Source organism: Ailuropoda melanoleuca, chromosome 10 (genome assembly GCF_002007445.2).
Source record: "Ailuropoda melanoleuca isolate Jingjing chromosome 10, ASM200744v2, whole genome shotgun sequence".
NCBI lineage: Eukaryota > Metazoa > Chordata > Mammalia > Carnivora > Ursidae > Ailuropoda > Ailuropoda melanoleuca.
The window spans coordinates 82,600,338-82,615,448 of record NC_048227.1 but is presented as its reverse complement, the minus strand read 5'-3'; the positions used below and the strand labels follow the sequence as shown (position 1 = coordinate 82,615,448).

Genomic DNA, 15,111 nt, shown 5'->3' with positions numbered 1-15,111 from the left:
TTTCTCCAAATTCTGTCATTGCCTATTTTGTTTCATTCATTCCTAAGCCATTACATAAAGCAGTCTGGCAATGAGGAATTATTGTTAAACCACTGCAACGCCCACTATGTGTGAGGCAACGGGGCAGCAGGGGAGAGATGCATGATGGCTATCAAGTCCAGAAGGCACCCAATGCACATTATGTCATCAAGGACATCAGCAATTGGTAAACAAGGAAAATAACTGATGGCTTCAGACTTTATAGACACCCTATAGAGAGAGAAGACAAAGTCCCTGCCAACAAGTAATTCATATCAGATTGAAGGGACACATTTGCACTAACAAATCACACCTACACTATGTTAAAGGCCAAATGAATGCAAACCCAGAACCGGTGGAGAGCTTCAGAGGACAAGTTGGCTGGGAGTGAGGGCCAGTGGAACAGGCTTCACTGAGGAGGAAGACCTCAACCGAGGCATCTGAAGGAAGGAATTCAATAACTCAGGACCAGGGAAGTCAATCAGGGTAGAGTGTTCCAAGAACAAAGGCAGAAAGAGGGGATTTGCAAGATGTTCTAGAGAAAGTGAACAACTTTTATATGAGAGCATACAAAAATTTTAACTTATATTTGGCTAGAAATAGGAGTTCTAGAAATAAAAAGTGGAAAGTGGGATAGGAGAGAGCTCAGGGTGTGATGAGGGGGTGGTCAGGGAGGGAAGTGGTGTTGGCATTTAATTATGTAGAACTGCGGAATCTTAAAGGTTTTGGAGCAAGGGAGGGGTGGGTGTAAAGTAGGATATGAGAAGATTAATCCAATGAAGTGGGGAAATTAGAACAGAACTTGGACAGAGCAGTTCAGAGACTGATTCAGATGTGAATGAGTCCAGGAGCAGAGCAGTAGGAATTGAGAGGGTGGAATTAAAACCATGAGTTGACAAGATTTGGGAACTATGATTTGAGCACGGATGACAAGGGAGAGGAAAGAATAGATGTTGAAGCTATGCAAGTAAGAGAAGAATTCAAAACAGGCAAGTTTGAAGGGGAGCTTGTTTGAGACACGATGAATTAATGGGAAAGCATTCCAATAGAAATGTGCAGAGACCGTTGAGAATGTCCTGGTGGAAGTTAGGACAGAGATCAAGGGTATATATTCTGGATCTAGGAGTCACCTTGATGGAGATAACAGTAAATAAGGGCTATGAGAAATAGAAAGGTTGTGGCCTAAAATTTTGGGAAAAGGAAGGTTTGGGGATGGTTTGGGCGGAAGGAGGAATTTAAATCAGCAAAAGAGACAAAAGGACTGGTCACAGAGGAATGAGAAAAGCCAGGCCAGTGGTGTAAGCCAAGAGGAGGACTTCGTCTGGTATAGCAGGAAGGGCAGGAGAACAACCGATTAATAATAATAGGTAAATTTGATTTTGTGACCTGGAAAGCTTATTTATAGACAGGCAAGAAAGACTAATAAAGCTGGTTAAACAAAGATAATAAGCCTGTGGCACATTTATTATCTTTGGTGAACAAAATGTATAACAATAGATTTGGGAGGGTGGGATGTCAAGGAAAGAAATTTTCAGAATCAAAGAGCCCTGAATGGAGATGCATTTTAGAAGAAGAGAGGGATGAGGTTTCAAAGGAGGCAGGAGGGAGGGCTGATGGCATCAGGAGGTTCAGCTCCTCCCCCTGGAAACAGGAACCCTGATTATTCGGAGATTTTGAGATGGGTGTGGGAAACTCAAGACAGATGGCTTCTCTGTGCTAAGTACAGCACGAGGTATAACATGGTGGTGTGACATTTAACAGATGTTGTCCCTCGCTGCATTTTCATGCGACAGCTCACCCTGTTCCAGACACCCCATTAAGTTTGAAACACATAAGCAATTCGGGGCCTAAGTGCAGGATTTTGGTGTGTTTCTTATAGCACTTATTTTTGTGTAACTTGTGATAGACTAAAACATAAGTTAGCAAAAGAATGCAAGAAGAGATAAGCATATACCCAAAACAAAACAAAGCACAAAAGACACACCAGTAAGTTTTGACTTGGGGGGGGGGTATGTATCCCAGAAAGAATTCACTGGCTTACTGAAGTAGGTAGTAAATCAATGTTCTTCCAGAGTTCAACTCTTTAAATTCAAGTAAGAGAAGCCTTCTGATGTTCACAGGAAAGTATCTCAAACTCTGATGACTTTGTGTAATAAAAAATGTCTTTGCTGAGACCCAAGCTGAGGTCTACAACCACCTGGACCCACCTGGTACTTTATTTTTATTGATTAGACATCTGATAAGAGTGATGTGACTGTAATTTTTGAAGACCACGTAACTAAATGATGAGTTTGCCTAACCCACTGTAGAAATGGCACTAAGGGAGAAGCCATTACTACAAACCACGGCATCAGTGTCCCTTAGTCAAAACCCCTATCAAGTCAGCCAGTGAACCAGTAAACCAAATAAAAAGAGTTCACTCCTGAACCGACTGGCAGGGTTTTTTTTATGCAAGGATGGTGAGAATTGTCACCCTAACAAGAACTCCAACACTTCCCACGCACTCTTAGGCCTTCAACAGATTCTGCTGAAGTCCTTGAAAGGGTTTTAAATTGTTGGGAACCTCCTGGTCATGTTCAGCCAACCGAAACTGTGGGAGTGCATTTCTGTGTAACCAGCCGGAACTGGTCGCTGCTCAGTTTTGTTCCTTATGTTTCCATTTATGCAAGCTATTTTTTTCCCCTTCAGCATTTTGTTGCTTATCGTTTATTTGCCTAATAGAGCAGAAACTGGTTACTCCTCCGCTAATAATCTGTTCTATATCTATATATAGATATGGATATATAGATATATAGATATAGATATAGTTGCCTATTGCTGTTTCCCCTGGTCTTCCTTAGCAAACCAGAAGTTGCAAGGTAGTTGCTAATCGGAAACCAAGAGTAAGAAGCCACAGCACCGGGCCTAAGTTTCCCTAACTTGTGTGCCCTGGGGCTCATCCGATACAAAGATCTGGTGAAAAGATAATGGCATCCTAGAACGCAGCTGGAAGCCGGAACCCAGCGTGGAAACCAGCCCGTGTACTTCAGCTCTCCACGTGGCACCACGCTCTTGTGGCTGTCACCATGAACTCCAGCCCTGGCGAAGTCAAACCTAACCTGCCTGCTTCAGAGTTCAGAGAACAGAGCGTCCCGATGCCCTCGCGTCACTTAGGCTGATTCTCAGCCCGTCCCGCTGGCAGGCGCTACTAAGTGTCGTTGCCCCACCTCCAGACCTCGGGGAGCCCGCCGCCGTCTACAGGGTGGGCAGGAGCTCCGGCCAGGTGCCTGGCTCCGCCCGCCGCTCTCGCAGCCCTCACCCCGCCGCGTCGGTCCGAGCGGCTGCCACGCCGCACCTGCCCGCGAGGGGGCGCGCCTGCGCGTCGCTCCTAAGCCGCTCCCCGCGGGCCTGCTCACGCCCTCTCCTCCCTCCGCCCTCCGCCCTCCCCAGAAGGCGCTCACCTGTCTGGGCCACGGGCCCTGGAGGCGGGGGGCCGGCTTGAGCGAGGCCGAGGAAGAGGGCGGAGCGGCTCTCCGGGCGCGTCATCGGAGCACCATGGCGGAGCTAGGAGCTGGCGGCGACAGCCACAGGGGCGGCGACGGCGCTCTGTGGAGCGAAACAGGTGACTGCACGGCTGGGGCAGACGCGGGTCCCGCGGGCGGGGGGCGGCGAGCCGGAGGGGTGGGCTCGCGTCGGGCACCAGCGGTCCCTTCCCCCGCCCGACCGCGTCCCGGAACGGCCGGCCCCACGCGCCGCGCACCCGGGCTCGGAGCGCGCCTGCCCTCCGCCCCGAGGCGCGTCCGCCGCCCGGGCCGGCTGTGTCCGAGTGCCGCGGCCCGCCGACCCCGGTTCCGGTCGCCCCTCTCCCGCTCCACCTCGACTTTCCCACAACAGGTGGAAACTCGCCAGAGAGTGCGGGAGGGAGGAGGAACTGGAAAACGCCGGCCGCTCCCCTCCCACCTGCCGACCTGGCTCTAATTCAGTTTAATGGGGAAATCGTATCCCCCAAACCAAACAACCAGCCGGAAAATCCTCGGCCAGGTGCGAGCGACACGATTATCCGTTTCTGGCACCCCTCCCGCCTGCGCCGGTCGAACCGGGTGCCGGGGTCGCAGGCGCCGGTGGCGCAGTGAGTGCCGGCGCGAGGGTCGCGCGGTGAGCGGCGGCCTCCCCCTCCCCGGTGTCGGCAGCTAAGACCCTCTCCCGGGCGGACTGAGATCGCGGAGTGGGGAGTGCAGGGCTGGTTGCAGGAAAGTGGGGCTGCGTGTGCGGGATAGTCGGACTCGTAGATTCGTTCACTTGAAAGGGTCCTTAGAGTTCAGGCTTTTAGTCCATGCGCCAACCGCAGGTAGGAAGAAATGTCGGCTCAGGTGGTGACACCGCCCCCCGACCTCCGCATTAACCTTCGGGGACAGGGGCTCACATCTCCAAGGCAAGCAGCAAGTTTGTCTTCCCAGCCCCATCTTGCATGAAGACGATTTTTCTCCAAGTGATAGTTGTTTTTTTGTGTTTTTTTTTTTTTTGTTTTGTTTTTCTTGAGAAACTGTCTTGCAGATCCTCTTCTCTCTCCTAGTTTCTTCTATTCTTGACCGGTAAACTGTCTCTGGTACCTTCCCACACTAGGGATGGGGGCGGTGAGGCAGTTTCTTATTTTAAAAACAATTCAAATTGCAGCCTCCCCAGTTGCAATGCGTTTTCTGCTTACACACATAATCGGAAACCATTGTTTCCCTAAATGTAAGAACCTCCAGATTTTCCTATCCACCCCCCCCAAAAGACCTTTTGATTTAGATGGTATGCTTATTTTAATTCGGAAGTTCCGGAAAACCCGTAACCGCTTTTGGAAATGCAGCTGCTCTGCTAGGAAGAGTTTGGACACCGAAAGTCTAAGGACTTAATCTCTTCAGCCGAATACCTGAGGTTAAGTCTGACAAGATGTCTTGAGCTTGTTTACTTTGAAGTCAGGCTACTTCCTGCAGGGTGGTTTATTTTGTCTTAATGTGTTTGAAAGATTGGTCCATCGTTATTTTGATTTGGGGTGGGGAAGGGGTGGCTAAGAGGAGATGTCTTTGCAGTTGCTTTATGGAACTTGATGAGCTGGGTGCAGGGGGCAGGGAGCTCCCTCTCCAAGTGAGGGCAGCAGAAGGGCAGCATCCTTATTGTGAATATAAATGGTTTGGTGCCTAATCCCCCACTAAGTGACTGCTTCTGAAAAACATTGTTCCAGAAACTTAATACACACCAATTTATGTTCAAGCAACAAACAAAAAACCTGTCTTCTAGAATCTGCACACGGACAACTTGTTCAGAGCTAAGTGAACTACGAACTAGCATTTCAGTGTCTGAACATGTTCACTATTGAACTGGTCATGTTTCTAACAATACACAAATCATGCGACTATCGGTAAAATGTTTTCTGTTATGAAGAGGGAATTTAACTGGCTGCCGTCTCCTTCACAGTAAAAAATTCTTTCATACCTTTGCTTAGAAACTTTGATTTTCAAGGGATATATGTTGTATATGGTCTTTTGAGTAGTTGCACTTACGATGTAACTAAAACTTATTTCTGGCCCACATCTTTTTCCTGTTTTGCTAGTCCTAAATTAATGTTTTTGGTGTTCAGAAGTACCTATGTGAGCAGGTGCCAAAAATAGAAGAAAGGTAAAAATGTGTTTTTTAAATCTAGATCGAAATATTTTGAGTGAACAACTGAGGACTGCTTGAATTTTAGCAACTTAGAAAGTTTTCTATATATTTCAAACATGTCATCTATATCTGAATATAGGACTCCAATGTTAGTGCTTTATTCTTATGGACATATTTCACCTCATACACATCCAAATGCTGCAATTCATTATTTTTTAACAATCACAGGTTTGTATACAGGTGGGTGTTTGGGGAGGAGGTAGGGACTTCTGTCTTTTACTATCAAGCGGTGATTTGTTGAGGTATTCACTTTCTCTTTCTTTCTTTCTTTCTTTCTTTCTTTCTTTCTTTCTTTCTTCTTTCTTTCAGTTAGGTTATTATGAGGTAATGTCCATTCTTAAATGTCTCGTAATCTTTTGTGTACCTGTGCAAAGACTGGTGTCATTTTAAGACAATTTTTTGTTTGTTTGTAGTTGACATACAATGTTACGTTAGTTTCAGGTGTAGAACAGTGATTCACCATCTCTATACGTTATGCTGTGCTCATCGCAAGTGTAGCTAACATCTGTCACCATAATACAATATCATGGCTTATATTCCCTGTGCTGTGTCTTTTATTCCTGTGATTTATTCATATATAACTGGAAGCCTTTATCTCCCACTCCCTTTCCCCTCTGGCAACCATCAGTTTGTTCTGTCTTGGTTTGATTCTGCTTTTTGTTTATTTATTTGCTTTTTTTAGATTCCACATATGAGCAAAATTAAATGGTATCTGTCTTTCTCAGTCTGACTTATTTCACTTAGCATAATATCCTCTAGGTCCTAGGACAATTTAGGTTAGAATTTCAGGTGATTGTGAAAATAAGACCTGTAATTATTCATAATTATACAGTTATACGTGTGTGTGTATCAAAGATGGGTTGAAAATTGGGGGTATACCACCTGTAAAATGAAACATTTAAGGACATTGGAAGGTACTATATTAATCCAACATTTCAAAGCCATATTTCTGTCAGCACATATTTATCTTCTACTCAGAGGCAGTCAAGCTACATTCCTCGTGGTAATATTTTTTTATTTTTCTTGAGGATGAACAGTTCTTTCAACATATTTTTCAGTAACCAAAGGTTCACAGATAATTGACTTGGAAGCAAGTTTTTGATCTCACCACTAGAGGACATCAAGCCCTTTTTCAGGCTGTTATTTTGAGTCCTCACGTAGATGAATATTCACAAAACTGCCTCTGTCCAACCTTTCGGTGTTTAATTTTTTTATGCTTGTGCTCAAGAGCTGTGGAAAGTGAGCGCGCACAGCTCATTTCCCAACTTGATAGCTCCTTTTTTAAAAGCCGACTGAATTAAGACCACATTTAAAGCTGCATCTGACTAATCCATGAGACAACACTTTCGTGCACAGGAAATAAATTAATACCCATAATCTGTGAACTCTTGTGATATTCTTTTGGGGAAAATGACTTAGACCCTGGAATTTGGCTTTTCTCTCCTCAGCAAGGCTGTCTGGTGAAAGAATATGGGCTTTATTTGTGATCTTGGCTATAACCTTCACTGCACTTAAGTGATCTTTATGGTTTCACTTGCCTTGAAGGTTCTGCAGATATCTGCAAATTAACACTGTAAGATAAGGGCTCAGTCCACAATTTGATATTAAACGTATCCCTTCTGAAATTCAAGTCCTGAAGTTCATAATACTTCATTCAGGTGGCTAGATAGCTTGCTTCCCCATTATACTGTGTCTAACTCTTACTTTATATCTTACTAAGAGGGAAAGTATTATTAGACCAGGCAGCTGTGCTCAGGAACTCGCATTTTTTTGTATCATTAAGCATGTGAATGAAACACTAATTTACATTGGCATGTTCTCTAAAAAAAATTTCTAACATCTTTGCTTCCTGGTGCATGAAAAATAATCATTTGTTGAAAGGGATTACTTTTTAAAACTCAAGTCTCATTATATTGATGTAAAGATTGCTTAGAATAATTTGACCAAGAGATACGTAACTTGCATATATTAAGCAGTATGGTGGCTAGAAGGTTGACAGAGACATGCTCCTTGGATTTAGCAAGGGAAACAAAACCCATAAATAATTGTGGGTCATGAAGACTTCAGTGAAGGAAAAGCTGCTTCTGGCTGTGGTCATCAGGGAGGGCATGAACTTTAAAAGAATGGGTAAATGATATATAAAGTAGGGTGGAGGAAAGAGAGGAAAAGGGCAACATGGAAAAGAGCAAAATTTTGTTCCTATTGACTCATGTGTGAGCCTCCAAATGAAAGGGTCCTAGAAGATCAATTAGGAATCATGATTCGTGGAGGCCAAATTGTGGAGTGGTTGCGGGTCAAGCTAAGAGGCTGGTGTGTTACTCTGTGGACAGTGGCGAACTATTGATGATTCTTGAGAATAACATATCTTGATCAAAGCATGCTTATTTAGTAATTCTGCACCCATGAATTTGCAAGCTTGATAGCAAGGTCTAGCAGAAAAGCTCAGCTGTGCCTTTATTGAATACATAGTTCCTCCATCTAGGAAAATCATTCTCTTCAGTTGACTTTTGCAGCTTTAAGAATGGTAACAAGGGGTGGTGAGAGCATATGGGGAACATCTTGGAGCCAGACAGATCAGCCAAACCTCTGAAGCTCAGTGAAATCTGAAGATCGACCCGGCCGGCTGGTTCTCATTTTGAAGTAGGCATGTAGACTAGAGGATGGATTTAAGAAGGAAGAGTTCAGGGTTGTGCAGACCAACTCTGAGGTTCCTATGGAAATGTAGGCAGGCTGTTGGAAATGGGGAGGGAATGATGAATTCAAGATTCTACAGAGGTATGTGTCAAATGATACAGGTAAAAAGTGGCATTTAAGATTGTACTCCTGGTTTGAGTTTGACTCATTAGTTTAAGGATGGCATGAAAGTAGTCACAAGGAAGACCTGGTTTTGGTAGGAGAAATAGAAAAATTTCTGTTTTAAACATGATGTAAAAGAGACATGTAGGTAGAAATGCCTAATAGGCAAGAGCAAGTATGGGGATAAGGAGAAAAATAGAAGCCAGAATTCTGAGATTCATTCCATAAGGGAATAATAATTGAAGCCAGGAGAGTAAGGAGAACCTAGAACAAAAAACTGAAAAGGGCTGGGACAACATTCCAGGCATAGGAGTGGGAAGAGCCAGCAAAGAAGACAGGCGGAGAAGGCAAAAAGATAAATGCATAATCGAGCAATGCACACTGCCAAGGGAGAGGGACAAAGAGGTCGAGGATTCAAAGAGTGAAAGAAAAACCATCACTGTGGTTACCGGGTGGTCACTGACCCACCCCTAGAAGAGGAATTTCACTTGTTGGTGCAAGAGTAGGGGATGAACAGATTGTAAGGGATTAACAGATGGGCAGTTGGAAAGATAGCCGGTTTTGGAGACTCTCCATAAAATGGGCTGGTGAAAGGAAAAACTTACAAATCCTTAATAGCTGTAATGAGGAGTTTTTATTTGGCTTTAATATTACCATCTTTATTCTTCTCTAGTATTGATTTCCTGTGGAGTCTGCCTTCTGGAGTTGATTATGAACAGAAGTGCCATTTACAGCACGGCCCCTATCAATCCAAGTTCTCTTCCCGCCTTAATGTCTGTCTTCATATCCCTTGACAAATGGCTTTCCAGAATTTGGGAAGAATGTTGTTTCAGTTACAAAGCTGGAAATATTGGTCCTATTACTTGTTTTATAGTCCTAGTTATTCCTTGTTGGCAGAATTTATGCTGTCAAATCAGCTAACGTATCAGCTCTCAGTTACTGAAGTGTACTTAACAGTGTTTTGTAAAGGTCTCGATAGTCATCGGGCTTTTAATCACTGAGCATGATCTAAGGTTCTCTATGCTAAATGCGCATGGTATTTAGGCTTCTTTCTTTTATGTAAAATCCAGCTTTAAAGGTTATCTAGCTATTTCACGGGTCAGTGCCTTTTTCATTTTTCATTTTAAATTCAGTATAGTTAGCATAGTGTTATTAGTTTCAGTTGTACTATATAATGATTCAACATGTCTGTACATTACTCAGGGCCATCACGGTAAGTGTACTCTTTAATCCCCATCACCCACCCACCCACCTCCCCTCTCGTAACCATCTATAGTTAAGAGTCTGTTTTATGGTTTGTCTCTTTTTTCTTGGTTCATTTGTTTCTTAAATTCCATGTATGAGTCAAATCATATGACATGTTTCTTTCTCTGACTTATTTTGCATAGCATTATTCTTTTTATATCCATGTTGTTGCCCTTTTGCCTCTTTAACATCTGTTTTTGCAATGCTCTGAATTATAATTTACAGGTTTAAATGGCATCAGGTGATTTTTCTGTTCATTAAATACTAGTCTCCCTAGTATCTTGGAGAAATAGCCAGTTAGAGAATCTATAAGATTTTCTTAGGTGCCACTTTAAGTTTTGATTTGAGGATTAATGTATTTCGACAGCAAGAATTCACTGCATTCAACAATTCCTCATCCTTGAAGCTCCTACAGAAATGGTTGTAAAAGAAAGAATTGTGAGAAATGCTAAAGAGAATTGACACACCTGACCAAACATTGCAGATGAATGTAGGAATGCAAAACTGAGCAGAAAGGAAGTTGAGCCATACATTTGGGATATGTGAACTGGACTTCACAAGCATTCTTAGTAAAATCATGTATATTTAAATTTTAGAGTACTGAGATCTGGTATCTTAAAATTTAGGTGACTTTTCTTTTAATGCTACGAAAGCTTTCTCTTTGGAGTTGGCTTTCTGGTAAAAGGAACCATCCTTAACTATGGCATAACCTGCCACATATAACCTTTGTATCCCTGACACTATGTTGAACATAGAATATAGCCATATTCTAGAATAGTTTAAATTCCAGGGTGAAATTCCAGAAGAGACCCCTTCTTTCAGGGTCCCCACTCTGCAACACAAGGCCTGCTGGATGGCAGTAACATGCATAATCATAGACAGCAGCAAAAATGCATGGCTGCTTGTGAAGGTTTTAATCCAGGCTTTTGGTTCTCAGAAGTCTTGACCCAACACACCAAACAGGACCTGGTTCCTCCTTCCTGCATTCCAGCTGGATTGGTTTCTATTCAGGGTTGATGCTCTAAATTAGTATGGTGACCCCCTTAACCACAGCACTGGTTGGTTCACTTAAATATAGCTCATTCCTTGGGCATAAGGTTATGTTGTTGAAATGATCATTGAGTTCCTGGGCCGCAGGAATCTTAACAGTGAGTTAAAATCACCTGGGGACCTTGTCAATCTCACTATGCCCAGGCCACACCTCAGGCAATTATTGGAGAATCTCAGGGCGGCAGCAGGGGGGTAGGGAGCCAGGTGACTGTATGTTCTAAAACTCCCCCAGTGATTCCAATGTGCATTCAAGGCTGAGGACTAGTTTAGACTGAGTTCCTACTTACGGCAATTCAATACGACCTTAGTAGATTGAATTTGGAGGTGTCAGGTGTACCCTGCTCATGGTAACCACCTGGAAAACCATAACAGCCATTGCCCTCCACCTAGTGAATTTATTTCGTTTCTCTCTTATTTTGCTCCAGCAGTTTTGTGACGGAAATGTAGATGTGAATATGAGTATGAGGACACTTGATGCAAAATATGTGCACACTGGTGTAACTGTGCACTTTTATGTATGAATATGTGCAGTTAGACAAAAGGTTAGGTAACAGACTTTCTTTCTGTCCACCTCTGCCACCTTCTTCCTCCCTGCCCTCAAAACAAGAAAGGTCAATTTCAGGTAAATAAATTTGTCATAGCAAATTATACACTTTTCCCAGAGACTTTCATAGTGACCCATGACCTCTCATCATCATAGCCCTGGCTCCGGAGACCACTCCTGTTTCTTCTGTCTGCCTGTAAATATTTGACACAAGAATGACCTCCTCGCCTTTCTTGCCTTCCATCCTACTGCTCGACCAAGGCTAATACTCTTTGGCCTAATCTTTCTTTACTTTACCTCTCTTCATTCTCCTCATTAGATGTTACTCGATGTAGGGCTCAGTCTGGTAATCTCTGCTCTTTTCACTTTTTCTTATAAGTATTATTCACATGCATGACTTTGAACATCATGTTGCTTTAACATCTCCGGCTCTACGTGTCAGAAGCTCTAGAGGCGTGTCCGAGGTGCATTTGTGTGTGTGTTCGAGGTTTTACGGGGCCATCGGTTGTGACTTGAAACTTTTTCAGTGAGGGCTTACCTTGGGCAGAACTGATTTTTATTTTTTCCCCCTCCTCCTTGCAGTTGGTGTCTGCATAGCCATACAGGGACCACAATGAAAAGGGGAGTGGGGGATACTGGATTGGATGGATCCCTAAGGAAAAGATGGTCTTTGATTTCCCCTCTGCCCCTTCAGGGTTATACTGAAGTTAAGCTCGTGTGAAACCGTATGATTTTGCACTTAAAACCGACCACCCAATTTAGGGATAATAATTGAACTATTTGTGCGAGGACTCTGGGTTCCGTTCTCAGTTCTGTCACTTGCTACTTGAGGGATTTGGGGCAAGTCATTTGACCAGGCTCTTCCTTGATTTTTTTTTTCTTTTTAAAACCGGGATACAGGTAATACCTTCATTGGGCTATGGTGAGGATTAAGTGAGTTGATACATGTAAAGGACTTAAAACCTTGCCTGACACAGCACAAAGTGTGGTTATAATTACTCTGCTCCCCCCGTGGTCGTTAAGGATTTGTACTGCATCACTGTGAAAATATGGACTTACCCTGGCATGCTAAATTGTTTCCTCAAGCAAATTTTCATTTTTACTTGTAAAGTCTCAAGGAGAGACTCAGAATGTGATGCTGATTCAGACCTGATTGCAGCTGTGTGATCACGTCGCCATGGGCGTGGCTCAGATAGAGTGAGCGTCATCTAGGCGCACCGGATCGTGCTTTCCACCTGTCAAATGTTGCGCGAAATGTTCCAGTAGAGGGTTGCTGCACACAAACTTGGGAGATGTTCAACGTGTGTTGTGACTGAGTCAAAGGCCATGCCAGCCTTTCTTGACTTCCATGAATACCATTTCTATGGTATTCAAAAGTATTTCTTACTACCGAGTCCTAAAATACTCCTTCCTCCTAAAATACTTGCCACAGAATTATTGCACTTTAAATCATAAAGATGGACTTCCCGGACTTATTTTGACTAGAAACAAGCCATTCCATTGAATATGTTTCTCTAAAAGGAAAATCTAGGAAGCATGTACAACCTGCCTTCTGCAAGGCTTTCAGGAGAAGTCTGTAGTTTGGCTTTCTTGAAACAAGTATTTACACAGGGGATGGACGAAGTAGGTGAAGAAAATAAAGAGGTCCAAACTTCCAGTTATAAGTTGTGGAGATGAAAAGTACAGCATAGGGAATGTAGTTAATAATATTATAATAACGTTGTATGGTAACTACACTTGTCAAGATGTATATAAATGTCCTATTACTATGTCATATACCTGAAACTAACGTAAAATTGCATGTCAACTATAATTAATTTTTTAAAAAATTCTAAAAGTACATACATTGAAACAGAAAAAAATCAGTAAACTGTTTTTCTTATTAAAAATCCTTATGTGTTAAATTTTAGAAGAGACTTTCTTAAATTGCAGAGGCTTATATATAAGACCTAAACAGGGTATTGGAGCGGGGGTGTATGATAATTTCTCCCTAAGAAAATTTCTCGTTCAACTCGTAATTTCAATTTTTTTTTAAAGATTATATTTATTTATTTGACAGCCAGTGAGAGAGGGAACACAGGCAGGGGGAGTGGGAGAGGAAGAAGCAGCCTCCCAGCGGAGGAGCCTGACGTGGGGCTCGATCCCAGGACCCTGTGATCACACCCTGAGCCAAAGGCAGATGCTTAACGACTGAGCCACCCAGGCACCCCATCAATTTTTATCTTTTTAAACATTTAACTCCTAAATGTTTAAATGTCACTGCCTCAGATAGGTCCTGGGTTTAGATGCTCTGAATAATGCCTTTGGATTGCATAGGATACAATGGACACTACGGTAAGTGATTAAACCAACATGCCTTAAACCACCCTTAAAATACTAAGATTTATATCATTCTTTGGTAAAAAAAATATATATATATATTAAGAATAAGAAATATGCAACATTAGAATAAACCCAGAAATTTCTTTTGCAGCAGTGGCTTCCTACCTCCTACCATCCCTGTGAGGATGTCCTTGTTGTGTACATAAAAAGATATATCCATTTGCTTCGTTAAAGTGACATTGTGTTAAGTCCCAGGTAGAGTATCAGGAACTAAAATACAAGTAGAAGAAATGGCTGCACAGTCGAAAGCATTAAAATAGAGAAATGGGGGATGGAGATTTTTTTAGTCTGGAAGACCTGTGAGAGGGCAAAAGCCTTTGAATAGAAAATCCCCATAATCTTATACTCCGGGAACCTCACAGGGAAACACTAGTTTGACATTTTAGATTCAATCCTTGGTGGTTCAGCTGTACCCAAAGTACACCCACGATAGAGGATAAGGTCTTCAAGGAGGTTTTGGAAGAGAGGAGTACAGAATCACAGATGGGAGGAGAAGGAGGCTTTGCTAAATCCAGTGACTGGGAGCCCAGGCACGGGTGAGCCCTTCTGACCCAGTGGAGAAGTGCGCAAAGATGACATGTTGCTTTCCAGGGTGCATGCTACCTGTGTAGGTGTCCCTGTCTGGAAACCTGTTCATGGAACAGTTTGCAGGATTGCAATTCTTCTTAAAACAAACAGCATTTGGTTCTGTAAACTTCCCTCCTTTTGTTTGTAAACCACAAGAACCAGGTGTTTTTCTGGTGAGTGGGATAAAGCCTGGCTCTGGGTTGTAAAGGGATGTGGGTATTTCTTGTATTAAGGGTTTCAGGGCAGGTGTCTTCCCTACCACCACCCCCCCCATGCCAGTATGGAAACAGGAACCAGGTAGGACTGTCTCCACCAAAACAAATGGAGAGGATAGAAAGAATGTTATTATGACGGTGATTGTTTCTCTACAACGTTGTATGTCCCTGGAACAGGTTTTTGTTTTTGTTGTTTTAAACATGTCAATGATTTTAGTGCCTTTAACAATGGAAGTGTAGCCACTTTCCCTATGATAAAGGGCAAAATGGTCCAATTGTGGTATTTTAGAAAGTTTGCCAAAAGGTTCCTTTTGTCATTATAATCCTTCCTCAATTGTCTATCCAAAATTCACAGGAGTTTTGGGGCACCTGGGTGGCTCAGTCTGTTGAGCGTCTGACTCAGCTTCAGCTTAGGTCATGATCTCATGGGTCATGGGATCGAGCCCCCTTGTCGAGTTGGGCTTTGTGCTCAAGGGGAGTCTGAAGATTCTCTCCCTCTGCCCCTCCCCCAACTCTCTCTCTCAAATAAAATAAATAAACTTTAAAAATAAAAAAAAAATTCACAAAAGTTTTAAGGCAGGGGCTTAGAATAGGGATATCAAAGGTAAA

At 43.0% G+C, this 15,111-nt stretch overlaps 1 protein-coding gene across 1 annotated transcript in view; it reads left to right on the top strand.

Moving 5' to 3' along the window:
* Positions 1-3,398: 3,398 nt before the first annotated feature.
* Positions 3,399-15,111, top strand: part of MAP7 (microtubule associated protein 7) — a 174,039-nt gene continuing 162,326 nt past the window's right edge. The window contains exon 1 of the mRNA XM_034669187.1: positions 3,399-3,619. Coding sequence (XP_034525078.1) covers positions 3,553-3,619 — 67 coding nt within the window. The 5' untranslated portion in view covers positions 3,399-3,552. The remainder of the gene's footprint in view (positions 3,620-15,111) is intronic.